We start from the raw sequence: 14,958 nt of genomic DNA, 5'->3' as shown, positions 1-14,958 counted from the left end.
ACGTTATTCATTATGTTACTCTTTGTGTTATTCACTATATTACTGAATTACTATGGTGTTCCCAGTGTGTTATCCTATATATTATTCATTTTGCTGTCTTTTATTGTTATTCATGTTATTCATTGTGTTACTCACTCTGTTATTCATTTCATTATTGATTGTTACATTTCAGTGTGGCATGACCCTAGGATACAGAGACACCTGGCAGATCCGAGTAAAAATATATATTTAATAAAGCCAAAAATAACAAGGGAGTGGATTACAGGTGACTAGACAAAAACAAAGAGGACATACACAAATGGTCAACAGGCGTAGGAAGCACAAAACCCAAAGCAATGATTCAGCCCCGTACAAATGAAGAGGTTGGCTTGAGGCTTCCTGATTGACTACCAGGGACAGGTGTGTCCTGATTGCCAATCAGGTACAGGTGAGGGAGCCAACGTTCGGACCAGAGGAGAAGTGGTGGCATCTGGAATGCAATGGACAGCAAACAAACACAGGAACAAACCATGTCCGAACTTTTCATGACAGGTAATGACAATTGCTTACGTTATTCATTATATCACTTATTACAAAACTGTAAATTATGGCCATCGTGTCTGGTCATTAATCCAAAATGTAGCCAATGCGACTAGAGTATGGACACCTACTTGTCGTAGAAAGTTGACAAATGTCATTATTCTTAAACAAAATAAATGGATGCAAAAATAAATGACAGACGATGGATTACAAAACAGTTGTCATGATCTGCGTGACAGTTCTTGAGTTGTTGTGTTGTTTTCCTGTGTTTAGTGTTTTGTTGTTGTTTAGCATTATTTTCTTCCACTTCCTGTTTTGGGTATGTCTTGCAGTGACTTCACCACTGTTTCTGAGCACTGTTTTCCACACCTGCTCTTCAATAGTGATCAGGGAACCCACCTGCCTCTGATCACTAATCAGGAGGGTTTATCTGTCAGAGTTGCCTTCCTTGCAACACTGGTTCGTTTGGCTAATGTGACTAATGTTAATGGAGCTTCTTTGGATTTTTGCCTGCCTAGTTCTAATAATAAAAAAATAAAATTCTGCACTTCGCCTGCTGTCTCTGCATCTTGGGGTCACACTGCCAACAATCATACTCAACCATCTAAATTTGATGTGATATCCTTCAGTGTGCATACAAAGTGGCAGCTCGTTGCATTAGCTTTGTGCTCCTTTAATGTATTGTATGTCCTTTGTGTTATTTAATATTTTCCTCTTTTTTTTATACCAAGATGGCCGCCACGGTACTGTCCTCTCTGTTGTGTTTTTCTGTGTTTCTTGCATTGAATAACGAGAGCACATTCTACCAAGTCAAATTCCTCGTACATAAATGGCCAATACATCTAATTGTGATTATGAACTCAAATAGCAGACAGAGTCAGCAACAAGTAGGAGTTGTTAATCTGGTACTCATTTGCGAGGAATGATACGAGCAAAATGACTAGTTCGTCATGCACAATATTTTGCCATGTGGGTAACCGAGACAATAAACAAAAACAAGAAGCCAGATTTCCCTCTCCCGTTCTCAGGCCAGCTGAGAGACAACATCTTTCCAGGATCATTCAAGGCTTGCTCGAAAAAGACAGAGTAAATGAAGTTGTTTGATTTGTTAGTTTTAGCAGTAAAGGAATGATACTGTACTCGTACTTTTGGAAGGGCTAAACATTTGTCACATTTGTATTTTGTTTGATGAAATATTCATGAGATGTACTGGTCTTGTTGAGCTTTCAGTTGACGTTCTTCCGCTAACGTAGCTGTACAACATGTGTTATTGATACAAGTCAGCAACATAAATGCAACATTGCTGCCCTGTGTACTGAGACCAGTATAAGAGAAACTGGAAATTGTGATGTAGCATGTTGTGTGCTTGCATGTTCGAAAAAAACCCAAACTCTACTAAACTCAACTCAACCGGGCCCTTTCAAAAAGTTACCACGAATAATACACTTTTAGATAAAATATATGAACATGGACTATTGATTACAAGAAAAGACAATAAATTGTCATCTACAAACTCAAACCCAGCTGCTGGTGATACTTTTCAACAACAAAAAGGATAACGTTACCAAGATCATTATTTGGTAAACATCAAGGTTTTTTTTTCATATAAAAAAAACACAACAAAAACATTAGGAATGCTGAAAAAAATCATGCAGAATGAATACTCGAATTGCGATTCTTATTCAACCCAATTCTAAATTGAGTCGTAATATTAAAAAACGTGGAAACAAGAAAAACATTTTTTTATGCCATCTCCTGCTTACTCGCTGCACGAATACAACATACGTCAGCGGCCAAGAGGAGCTATTGTAATATATATGATATGATAAAACAAATGATATATTTCGAGAATCAGTTTGATTGAGGATCGTGTTGAATTGATTCCGAATGCAATTGTCACCCCAAGAATCGAAATCAAATCAAATTATGAGTAAGATTCACATCTCTAGAAAATATACAATAGTTACAAGTAACGGATATCCAACAGGCAGAAGTAGAACAACATTTAATTTAATGTTGTCCGAGGTTGTCAAACAAAAAGTGGATCATTACGTGATGTCATTATATTCTGCTTTCTCCTGACTGGGAGGAGAGAGCTGCTGACGCTGAGCTGGAGGACAATAAAAGGTGAAAGAAGTGTCCATTTCATCACACAAGAATTTCAGCTGGACTCAGGGAGGAGCAGACAGCATTTTACTATCTTCTTACCAAGGTATGATTTTGCTTATTAATAAAGACAACTTATTCTATCCTAAGTTTGAACAACTTAATTTTGTCTTTACTTACCCCCAAGATGAACAGGTGCTTTGGGATTTTGTGTGCATCGCTCCTCTTTTGTTCAATGTTCTCTGACACCATCCAGCTGGTAAGTTACAAACATGACATCGTTATTATCTGGTCTATTATCTGGTCAATACTTGAAATTAAAGAAGTCATAGAAAAAGATTCCAAAGGGCAATCATTTATAATATATTGTTATCTGTCATAATTAGGGGTGTAACAGTACGCCATCATCACAGTTTGATGTGGAAGGTCACAATTAAGTCAGGGTGCAAAATGTAAAACTGCTTGCTTAGCTTTTAATGATTTTAAAAATGGAACAAAAACAGCACACTACTAGCAAGTAATTCTAAAAAACAACAATATATAATGGTTTACAATATTTAATTTTAATAAAATGCAACAATGAACATATGTGCAACAGTAAGAGTTTGAACAGTGTTAATAATTATTATTGGTTGAAGTGCAACATTAATAGTTTTAGTTTCTAACTCTGCACTGTCAAAATCGTTGAAACGGTGATCTTTAACTTATTAGAATTTTTGCTATTGTAAAAAATATGTCACATCAGGCTTTCCATAAGTCTAAAATCCTTATGTCAATATTTTCCTATGCTTCATATGGATTACCAATGATTGTCACACACACACTAGATGTGTCGATATTATTCTCTGCATTTGACCCATCACCCTTCGTCACCCCCTGGGAGGTGAGGGGAGCAGTGGGCACCAGCGGTGGCCGCGCCCGGGAATCATTTTTGGTGATTTAAGCCCCAATTCTAACCCTTGATGCTAAACACCCAGCAGGGAGGTAATGAGTCCCATTTTTTAGTCTTTGGTATTACTCGGCCGGGGGTTTTTGAACTCACGACCTAACAATCTAAGGGCGGACACCAACGACTAAGCCACTCAAGAAATATGATTCGAACAGTTTAATTCTGACATCCTAATAAAACACTAGAATTTGTAAGTGGCTTCAAAATTGGATTTATTGGCAGTAAAATAAGCTTTTAGGAAGCAATTACCAGGGATAGTCACACCACTGTACCTCCAAAATGTTTTCTGTACATCACTTAAGGGCTTCATGAGTTCATGTCAAGCACAAAGCTGTATCGGACATATTTAAAGCAGTGTGACTTCTTATTGATGAATATAACAACATAAATACTGTTGTGAATTATATTATGAATTTTCATTTTTTTCCATTTCCATCCTGCAGGCAAAGGAGAAAAGAGGCTGGACTCTCAATAGTGCCGGCTACTTATTAGGTCCCCGTAAGTACTGAGGTCACTTATGATAGTACTTATAGTAATCCTTAGGGTGAGTCCAGCCACCGTACAGAGGACACTCATTGGTCCATGTCTATGATTTAAAAAAGCATTTTAAAAATATTGTCTATATGGTCTGAATAAAATCCCTAATACCGACAAACTTTTTAACAATATTTATCCATCCATCCATTTTCTATTGCTTGTCCCTTTCGGGCTCGCGGGCGGTGCTAGAGCCTATCTCAGCTGCATTCGGGCGGAAGGCGGGGTACACCCTGGAAAAAGTCGCCACCCTATATTTATTGATATTATATATTATATTGATGAGACAAAATTATTATTAATTTTTCACTGATATGTGCTACACAAATATTTTTAAGAGACAATTGGATAATTACTTCTACTGTACAGATGGTGTAAATGGACACAAGCCTGGTCTTGCTGGCAAGAGAGACATGGACCAGGAGGAGGACTTCAGAACAGGTTGGTGTGGTTAAGTATTTCATGTGCAGTATAGTAACTGTATGTTCTAATATTATCTGTTGCACACTATTAACTATCCTTTGCAATAAATAATTTTCAAGTAAAAAATGGCCAAATAAACTAAAATATCAATACTACAATAGTTTTAGCCACTATATGAGACAGTGAATGTTAAAGTCAGTACAGTAGATGTCTTATTTTCTTGTCCTATTAATAGAATAGAATAGAATAGAATAGAAAGTACTTTATTGATCCCTGGGGGAAATTCAGCAACACAGTTTGCTCACAATAGACGATAATAATAATAAATAACACACATATATATATATATATATATATATATATATATATATATATATATATATATATATATATATATATATATATATATATATATATACACAATATATGAATAATATAAATATATTCTACATATATTCTACATTTAAGTGCAGTCAAGAAGGAACATATGCATTATACAGTCTGATGGCTGTCGGTATGAAGGACCTCCTGTGTCATTCTGTGTTACATTTTGGGAGTCTGAGCCTTCCACTGAACGTGCTCATTCTCTCCGCAAGGTCCGATTTTATGTTTACTATATTAAATTAAATGAATGTATAGGTGACAGACACTGTGGGTGTTATTTCATGTTTAGATAGAGTGCTCTCATAATGTCAAAAACTATATTTAGAAGGTCGTAAACAGTTTTTTTAATACATAATCCATGTCGATTTATAACTAGTAATTCTTATTTTCTGGAAATTAATTTCCTACACTCAGGCTCGGAACCAATTAACAGCATTAAAAAAAGGGTTTTGTACCTGAGTCATTGGTGGAGACTTACTGACTTAATACATTTTAATTAAAAAACCCATCATACTCCCCAGATACTGTATGCTAATAAACTGAATAAATCTTGATTCCCAACCGTATGATTTGCGATGCTCATTGAATTATAGGCTGCTACGCACTGGTCTTTAGGTTATATCGTTGGTTATGGTTATGATTTATTTATTTTCTTATATCACATGGCTATATTTGCACAATTCAACGTATCAAAAAGTATCAAACAAACCCTTTCCCGGAGGCAAGCTAGCTATTGCTACTGTGTTGGCCGAGATCTTTTTTGGAAAGAGAATTGATCTATATCAATTTCTCCTACTCTCTCAGAAATAGTAGGCAGTTTCAACCAATCAGAGGGTGGAAAATGCCTCTTAGCATTTGCCTCTCAGACACTGAGAGGCAAATCTAAAAACTGATTTGTTCGAGAAACATCCTTCAATCAATCAAAATGTATTTACATAGCCCTTAATCACAAATGCCTCAAAAGCCGTCACAAACATCCCCTGAAAGTAAACCCACATCCGAGCACGGAAAAACTCAAAAGACCCCAATTGAGGAAAAAGAAGAAACTTAAAAAGGGACCGCTTATGTAGGGACACCCCTACCAGGGTGATTGGATGCAATGGATGTCGAGTGGGTATAATTATTGAATCGTTAAATCAATAGATAATGTGGGAGTCCAGTCCATCGGGAAGCCAACAGATAGTCCTGGAGGGATCTTCTTCAGGGCACAGGGCTCACAGCTGACAGCTAGTACCTCTTGGTACCTCTCCAGAAATGATCTGTAGCCACCTGGTATCCTCAGCCCTTTCACTTATATTGTTTATGTTACATTAGACCAACCCTAATGATCCGAAAGTCTCTAGACGGATTAGATTGACATGGCAACACATAGAAGCTGAAATCTGATGCACATACATTCTGGTAGCAGCTGTTCACCAAAGAGACAGGCTACAAACCGGTGATATTACGCTGATGGGAATTAATTGATATACAGTAAGTTATTGGAACAAATACTAGAATTTTAGTTGTAAACGTAGGTGTATTAGGTTGTAAATGCATCTGAAATGTTTTGGCCAGCAGCGAAGGCTTTTTTGGCTTTAACTGCATGCCACTAATTACAATATTACTCTCCAATACTGGTCTTGGGACATTTTCAATAACAAGTTTGTTATGTTTCCTTGTGAAGTATGACAAACATTATCACTCGTTGTGTTCACCAAGGTCATGTATGCAAACTGGACCAAATGTGCAAACTAAAATGAATTTTTTTACTTTCCTTCAGTGGATGCAGCCTTAAGGTGCTATGCTAGGCATTCATGGACTTTGGTCTCTTCTGGTTTGGTGAATACTTTTCACCGTTCGTCAAAAATGCTTTTCCAGTTCTGAATTTTCTAATGTCATAACTCTGGTGGGTGTGTCCCACATGTCACCATAGCAACCAGCCTGTTAGTGATCACAATAGTGATACACAATAGTGTCACATTGGTGTTTTGTTTTATTAAATTAGTCACAAGTCCCTCCATATGCAGCTCTCTGACTGCTTTCTTGTTTTCTTGCTTTGAATTATTTTCCGTTTTCCTCAAATTTGTCATGTTGAACTTGAGGCTGAAAGTCCTCTAGTTACATGGTCAGGTGCTTACTGATATTAAGCAATTACTATAGCTACACAGACACAACCTTGCCGTTTTAAAAGTTTAAAAATGTTTTGATACATTTATTATACATATACCTAAAAATATCAATATAGTTTGTGGCTCTGTTTTTTCAGATACCCAAAGGAACGCAGATGAAGACATTTTCCACACTGTTATTGACTTCCTGTCATACCTCAAATTTAAAGGTATTTATAACATTATTGCTGCCAATGGAGTTATCTACAGTAGTGTCTCAACTTAGAAGCCTAATTGGTTTTGCGATGGAGCTCTTAACTCAAAAAATGTGTGTCTATTTTGTATGTAACATGCCTTTTAAAAAGAAAAATGAAAAAAAGTTCCCCATAAGAATCGATGTAAACATGAATAACGGGTTCTAGCCTTGACAAAAAGTTTTTCTTGGTTTGATTTACAACTGATTCATATCGCCATTTCGAGGCCAACTCTTCTCTCGACCAACATCCAGCTGCCTGCGGGCGCACCTGACTGCTGATTGGTCAGTTGCTGCTTTCTGTCACGAAACGGCAGCCAATCAATGAGCATGTGGAAAGAGCAAAAAAAAGGTTCAGTCCCAGACTTGGCTCCTGGGGAAGGGGTCAAGACTGAGGCCAAGAAGAAAAAATAAAAACTAAATCGCCATACGCACATTTAAACATGTTACATAGAATCCACAAAACTTGCAACAGAGGGGAGGGAGTAGGGGCTACGGTGGAAGGCTGCTGCTATGTAAAGCTCTGCTCAGCCGTCAAACACACCTTAGGGATTCAAGCGGTGGTGAAGGTGTGGGGTCGGGGTGGGGGTGGGTGGGGTATGCGGGGGTGGGAGGGGGGGGGGTGCATATGCCGATTTTCCAGGCTTTAGTGTTGTTGTGTCTATAGGCCTAGAGTCGCTTTACAGGCGTCACGGGCAAAAGTTCAACTCCCAGGTGTTGTTGAAGGAGGGAGGGAGGTCGGAGCTGCTATCACTGAGGTGTCCTCGGGAGATGTTTTCAGAACAGCCTTCTTCTGTTATGAGCAGTGTCAAGGCTATTTGAGGGAGTCGAAACGTAGATAAGGATTGTAGTTTTCCAAGGGGCAGACATTTTAATGGCTTGCCTGATCTAATCGTCCTTGCTGGCTCTCAAGGTGATCAATTTTCACATTTCAGTAAGCCTCTTAGTGATGTGATCCAACTTACGATTCAGTTTAGAAATCGCCACAGTCTGTGTTCCCACAGCTCGACCCATGTCGTCCATTGCGACGGGCAGCCTTCGGGCTCCTAAAACAGCTGCCATCGTCTTCCGAATTTGATGATACACCAAAGCAATGCCCAGCCCAATCAGCAGATACCCTACGATCACGGTTCCAAATAAGTAGATGTCTACCACGTCCTCGACAGCAAGCACTGAGAGGCACATGATTCTCTATTTCTCCCAAGAGTCTCTCACGTACCCCACAGCAATTGTTCCGTCAGGGCAGCCAGGCTCCCCAGAACTTATTTTTCTTGTCGAGAAGATTTTGTCAATTGAGTTGAGAGTCCAGCTTATCAATTCCCTGTTAGGTGTTTATATTTCGGAGCACAGCACAGAAAAAAGAGGCTCTTTAGGCATCACAAAGTGAGCAAGCAGGGAGAGACAGCGAGGGAGGAAAATGCGACCGCCTCCACCAAGTGCCAAGCCAGAAAAACTAACTAACACCATGAGTTAAAGTCAAGCACAAAGCTATATAGGACACATTTAAAGATTGGGTTCATGTAAGATGTTTCCTTTATGCATTTTGAAGTGTGCGCTGACATGTTTTTTGTAATTTGCAGAAATGATTGCCTTGAAAAGCCTGACATCTTCTGTGACATCTGATTAACGGCTAATGCATCATCATATATCAACACCTGTTATCAACTGTTGGTACTGAAATAACTGTTGTTAACTTGACAGTAAATGTACTTGTCTTCTCAAACTATTTTGTCAGTGGTTGTCTGGTTATAACCATCATATTGAGCTTGGTTGTCACCCAATACAGACATGATGATATTTAATAACATTTATTTTCAAATGTAAATAAACATTATATCAAAGGTGTAAATGTGACTGGAATTAATTGACTGGAGACGTCCATACTGTAATAGCTCCCAGCATGTTTATAACCATGCTGACAACGGAGTAAAAACTCACTGGACAATTCTTTGTTTGAATGCAACGTTTAACATATTGACACTTTTTGAAGCACTGGAATAAAAAAAGCTAACGTCTCAGTGTTGCCAACTGAACGACGTTCTCGTTATATCTCGCGCCATTTTGAGATGTTTTGGAGACATGAAAGCACGTATCACTCTGCAGTTGAGCATCAGGTGCTGCCATGAGCCTCTTCTCTGTCCTCGCAGGCGATCAGGTTGACAGTAGCCTCACGCAGCAGTCCCAGCAGCAGTATAAGCTGAGAGGAGACAGAGAGTGTTGTAAATGTAATGCAATGTTTTTTCACCGTTACACAAAAAAGATTTGTAATGACATACAGTCAAAAGATTAGGTTTCTTTGTGAATATCACAACTTTGCAGTCTTTTGATCAAACACTATTAACATTTAACAGTGCAGTACAACATTGATTTCAGTGTAATAAAAACAAACTAGGAATCAACAGAAGAATGTTCGTTTGCAGTCCTAATTATATGTGGCATTTTTAAACTCAAGCCGCAAGGTAGTTGGTGCCTGTCGGGGCTGCAATCCTAAAACCCCTTGGTGGACACCAGCAGTGAGGGATGCCGTCAAGCTGAAGAAGGAGTCCTATCGGGTCCTTTTGGCTCATAGGACTCGGGAGGCAGTGGACAGGTACCGACAGGCCAAGCGGTGTGCAGCTTCAGCGGTCGCGGAGGCAAAAACTCGGACATGGGAGGAGTTCGGGGAAGCCATGGAAAACGACTTCCGGACGGCTTCGAAGTGATTCTGGACCACCATACGCCGCCTCAGGAAGGGGAAGCAGTGCACTATCAACACCGTGTATGGTGCAGATGGTGTTCTGCTGACCTCAACTGCGGATGTTGTGGATAGGTGGAAGGAATACTTCGAAGACCTCCTCAATCCCACCAACACGTCTTCCTATGAGGAAGCAGTGCCTGGGGAATCTGTGGTGGACTCTCCTATTTCTGGGGCTGAGGTCGCTGAGGTAGTTAAAAAGCTCCTCGGTGGCAAGGCCCCAGGGGTGGACGAGATCCGCCCGGAGTTCCTTAAGGCTCTGGATGCTGTGGGGCTGTCTTGGTTGACAAGACTTTGCAGCATCGCGTGGACATCGGGGGCGGTACCTCTGGATTGGCAGACCGGGGTGGTGGTTCCTCTCTTTAAGAAGGGGGACCGGAGGGTGTGTTCCAACTATCGTGGGATCACACTCCTCAGCCTTCCCGGTAAGGTTGATTCAGGTGTACTGGAGAGGAGACTACGTCGGATAGTCGAACCTCGGATTCAGGAGGAACAGTGTGGTTTTCGTCCTGGTCGTGGAACTGTGGACCAGCTCTATACTCTCGGCAGGGTTCTTGAGGGTGCATGGGAGTTTGCCCAACCAGTCTACATGTGCTTTGTGGACTTGGAGAAGGCATTCGACCGTGTCCCTCGGGAAGTCCTGTGGGAAGTGCTCAGAGAGTATGGGGTATCGGACTGTCTTATTGTGGCGGTCCGTTCCCTGTACGATCAGTGCCAGAGCTTGGTCCGCATTGCCGGCAGTAAGTCAAACACATCTCCAGTGAGGGTTGGACTCCGCCAAGGCTGTCCTTTGTCACCAATTCTGTTTATAACTTTTGTGGACAGAATTTCTAGGCGCAGTCAAGGCGTTGAGGGGTTCCGGTTTGGTAACCGCAGGATTAGGTCTCTGCTTTTTGCAGATGATGTGGTCCTGATGGCTTCATCTGACCGGGATCTTCAGCTCTCGCTGGATCGGTTCGCAGTCGAGTGTGAAGCGACCGGAATGAGAATCAGCACCTCCAAGTCCGAGTCCATGGTTCACGCCCGGAAAAGGGTGGAATGCCATCTCCGGGTTGGGGAGGAGACCCTGCCCCAAGTGAAGGAGTTCAAATACCTAGGAGTCTTGTTCACGAGTGAGGGAAGAGTGGATCGTGAGATCGACAGGCGGATCTGTGCGGCGTCTTCAGTAATGCGGACGTTGTACCGATCCGTTGTGGTGAAGAAGGAGCTGAGCCGGAAGGCAAAGCTCTCAATTTACCGGTCGATCTACGTTCCCATCCTACCCTATGGTCATGAGCTTTGGGTCATGACCGAAAGGATAAGATCACGGGTACAAGCGGCCGAAATGAGTTTCCTCCGCCGTGTGGCGGGGCTCTCCCATAACCACAACACCAGGGGGAGCTCCACAAACCACATTAAACCCAGATTTCGATCTAACAAAGGTCTTAACTCATTCTCTTTCTACGCCACATCAATGTGGAATGCACTCCCAACAGGTATAAAAGTAAGTGCATCTCTATATTCCTTCAAAACCGCTCTAAAACAACACCTCCAGGCAACTTCAACACTTTACTAATACCCTCCTCCATTCACATCCCATCTCCCCGGATTATAAACAACTCAAATGTACTTCTAATGTATATAATTGTTCTTATGCTATGTGAACTCACTATGTTCTCTGCTGGCTGTACATATCCTACTAAGTCACACCTACACTGTTTCAATGTCCACATTTCTCTGTTGATGCAATTGTTGATGACTGAAGTTCTGATATCAACCAAAGCTCCTCATCCCACCCCCCGGATTGTAAATAATGTAAATAATTCAATGTACATACTATGATGATTAACTTGTGTGATGACTGTATTATGTTGATAGTATATATTTGTACCATGAATTGATTAACGTGGACCCCGACTTAAACAAGTTGAAAAACTTATTCGGGTGTTACCATTTAGTGGTCAATTGTACGGAATATGTACTGTACTGTGCAATCTACTAATAAAAGTATCAATCAATCAATCAATCAATCCCTTAGAGATAGGGTGAGAAGCTCTGCCATCCGGGAGGAACTCAAAGTAAAGCCGCTGCTCCTTCACATCGAGAGGAGCCAGATGAGGTGGTTCGGGCATCTGGTCAGGATGCCACCCGAACGCCTCCCTAGGGAGGTGTTTAGGACACGTCCAACCGGTAGGAGGCCACGGGGAAGACCCAGGACACGTTGGGAAGACTATGTCTCCCGGCTGGCCTGGGAACGCCTCGGGATCCCCCGGGAAGAGCTAGACAAAGTGGCTGGGGAGAGGGAAGTCTGGGTTTCCCTGCTTAGGCTGTTGCCCCCGCGACCCGACCTCGGATAAGCGGAAGATGATGGATGGATGGATTTTTAAACTCAGTTTTTTAGCTCTTCCTGGATGTTATTCCTCTCTCCTACAACATCCATTGTAATCAATTATACAAAGTGAGGTTATGTCGTAGTCTAGCTGAAGTTGCAATATATCTCTTCAAGGAATTGTTTAAGGGGTTGTGTGTGTTTTAAGGCATTCACTGCATTTTATATCTCTTTTTTTTTTTAATCTTGCAGCTTTTATGTTATTACAACATTGTTGCACCGTTTTTAGTTGTGAATCATTTCTGTTTTAAACATTGCTGTGCTTTTGTCCCATAAGACAAGGACAAAAGCGCAGAAAGATATGTTTTTTTTCTCTCATAAAGATTTCTTATGGAAGAAAGGGTTGAATTTGAAGAGAAAGAGAGGACATTTGATCTCTTTTAAGAAGATGGTGCATGCTCTTAACTTTTCACTACACCAGGGATTCTCAAACAGTGTACGAGCTCTATCTCGTTGTATGCCAAATAATCCTTTGATTAAAGTACAGTGTTTTATTTGGCCCCGGGGGTAGATGAGATCCGACCGGAGTTCCTTAAGGCTGTGGATGCTGTGGGGCTGTCTTGGTTGACAAGACCCTGCAACATCGCGTGGACATCGGGGGCGGTACCTCTGGATTGGCAGACCGGTGGTTCCGTCTCTTTAAGAAGGGGGACCGGAGGGTGTGTTCCAACTATCGTGGGATCACACTCCTCAGCCTTCCCGGTAAGGTTTATTCAGGTGTACTGGAGAGGAGGCTACGCCGGATAGTCGAAACTCGGATTCAGGAGGAACAGTGAGGTTTTCGTCCTGGTCGTGGAACTGTGGACCAGCTCTATACTCTCAGCAGGGTTCTTGAGGGTTCATGAGAGTTTGCCCAACCAGTCTACATGTGCTTTGTGGTCTTGGAGAAGGCATTCGACCGTGTCCCTTGGGAAGTCCTGTGGGGAGTGCTCAGAGAGTATGGGGTATCAGACTGTCTTATTGTGGCGGTCCGCTCCCTGTATGATCAGTGTCAGAGCTTGGTCTGCATTGCTGGCAGTAAGTCGGAAATGTTTCCAGTGAAGGTTGGACTCCGCCAAGGCTGTCCTTTGTCACCGATTCTGTTCATAACTTTTATGGACAGAATTTCAAAGCGCAGTCAAGGCGTTGAGGGGTTCCGGTTTGGTGGCCGCGGGATTAGGTCTCTGCTTTTTGCAGATGATGTGGTCCTGATGGCTTCATCTGGCCGGGATCTTCAGCTCTCACTGGATCGGTTCGCAGCCGAGTGTGAAGCGACCGGAATGAGAATCAGCACCTCTAAGTCCGAGTCCATGGTTCTCGCCCGGAAATGGGTGGAGTGTCATCTCCGGGTTGGGGAGGAGACCCTACCCCAAATGGAGGAGTTCAAGTACCTAGGAGTCTTGTTCACGAGTGGGGGAAGAGTGGATCGAGAGATCGACAGGCGGATCGGTGCGGCGTCTTCAGTAATGCGCACGCTTTATCGATCTGTTGTGGTGAAGAAGGAGCTGTGTCGGAAGGCAAAGCTCTCAATTTACCGGTCGATCTACCTTCCCATCCTCACCTATGGTCATGAGTTTTGGGTCATGACCGAAAGGATAAGATCACGGGTACAAGCGGCCGAAATGAGTTTCCTCCGTCGGGTGGTGGGGCTCTCCCTTAGAGATAGGGTGAGAAGCTCTGCCATCCGAGAGGAGCTCAAAGTAAAGCCGCTGCTCCTCCACATCGAGAGGAGCCGGATGAGGCGGCTCGGGCATCTGGTCAGGATGCCACCCGAACGCCTCCCTAGAGAGGTGTTTAGGGCACGTCCAACCGGTAGGAGGCCACGGAGAAGACCCAGGACACGTTGGGAAGACTATGTTTCTCGGCTGGCCTGGGAACGCCTCGGGATCCCCTGGGAAGAGTTACACGAAGTGACTGGGGAGAGGGAAGTCTGGGCTTCCCTGCTTAGGCTGCAGCCCCCGGGACCCGACCTCGGATAAGTGGAAGAAGATGGATGGATGGATGGGTGTTTTATTTGACAATATTTAAACACAGTGTTAGTGTTCAATGGCCAAAATATTAAATGTATTTGTTGAATAAAATCGCTGCCTTGTTTTTAATGAATACTTTGCCCTACTATGCTACTGTATATTAATGTTGGTCATTATGGTGGTAGTTGGAGATCCAAGTTTTTCTGAGGTGGTACTTAGTGAACAAAGTTTGAGAACCTTTGCACTACACGGTACAGAATCAGGAAACACCCAACCAGCAATGCGTGTTTTTACTTTGCAATGACAAACAGGAAGCAGGAGTGCAAGCGACCTGGCTGTTTTTGTGTGGACTTCACGTAGAAAATAAAACATTAAATACAGCAAAATTACAAGATTCCAGATAGTTATCGTTGGTTGAGAAGTATTTCACCACGCCACATAATAGTGACACAATGTCGTTTCTTCACTTCACGGACTCCACCATTGCATTCAAGATATATGGACCACAATGACCAAACACCGACAAGTTTTCCACGTTAATCTAATAAAACATGCAACGTAACGTAACTAAACGAAACGTAAATAATTAAAACAATAGCTAAATAATTTGTATTTTTATTATCATTTTTCTGCATACCTTCCCGATCCA

At 42.0% G+C, this 14,958-nt stretch overlaps 1 protein-coding gene across 3 annotated transcripts; it reads left to right on the top strand.

The window, feature by feature from the left end:
• The first annotated feature begins 373 nt into the window (after window positions 1–373).
• gal (galanin/GMAP prepropeptide) lies at window positions 374–9,111 on the top strand. 3 transcript variants are annotated; one of them, XM_061913124.1, is made up of 8 exons: window positions 374–531; window positions 2,612–2,731; window positions 2,813–2,884; window positions 4,018–4,072; window positions 4,478–4,549; window positions 6,678–6,736; window positions 7,164–7,235; window positions 8,839–9,111. In XM_061913124.1, exons 3-8 carry the CDS (start codon window positions 2,813–2,815, stop codon window positions 8,842–8,844), a joined length of 336 nt encoding a protein of 111 aa, XP_061769108.1. In that variant the 5' UTR covers window positions 374–531; window positions 2,612–2,731; the 3' UTR covers window positions 8,845–9,111. The 3 variants fall into 3 exon arrangements, with proteins under 3 accessions (XP_061769108.1, XP_061769110.1, XP_061769109.1); XM_061913125.1 differs by having other exon boundaries at window positions 375–531; window positions 2,609–2,731; XM_061913126.1 differs by lacking the exon at window positions 6,678–6,736.
• Window positions 9,112–14,958: the final 5,847 nt, after the last annotated feature.

This window comes from Nerophis ophidion, linkage group LG10 (assembly GCF_033978795.1).
Source record: "Nerophis ophidion isolate RoL-2023_Sa linkage group LG10, RoL_Noph_v1.0, whole genome shotgun sequence".
In the NCBI taxonomy this organism is placed as follows: Eukaryota; Metazoa; Chordata; class Actinopteri; order Syngnathiformes; family Syngnathidae; genus Nerophis; species Nerophis ophidion.
The sequence above is the reverse complement of the archived record's forward strand: the minus strand, read 5'-3'. Positions and strand labels throughout refer to the sequence as shown.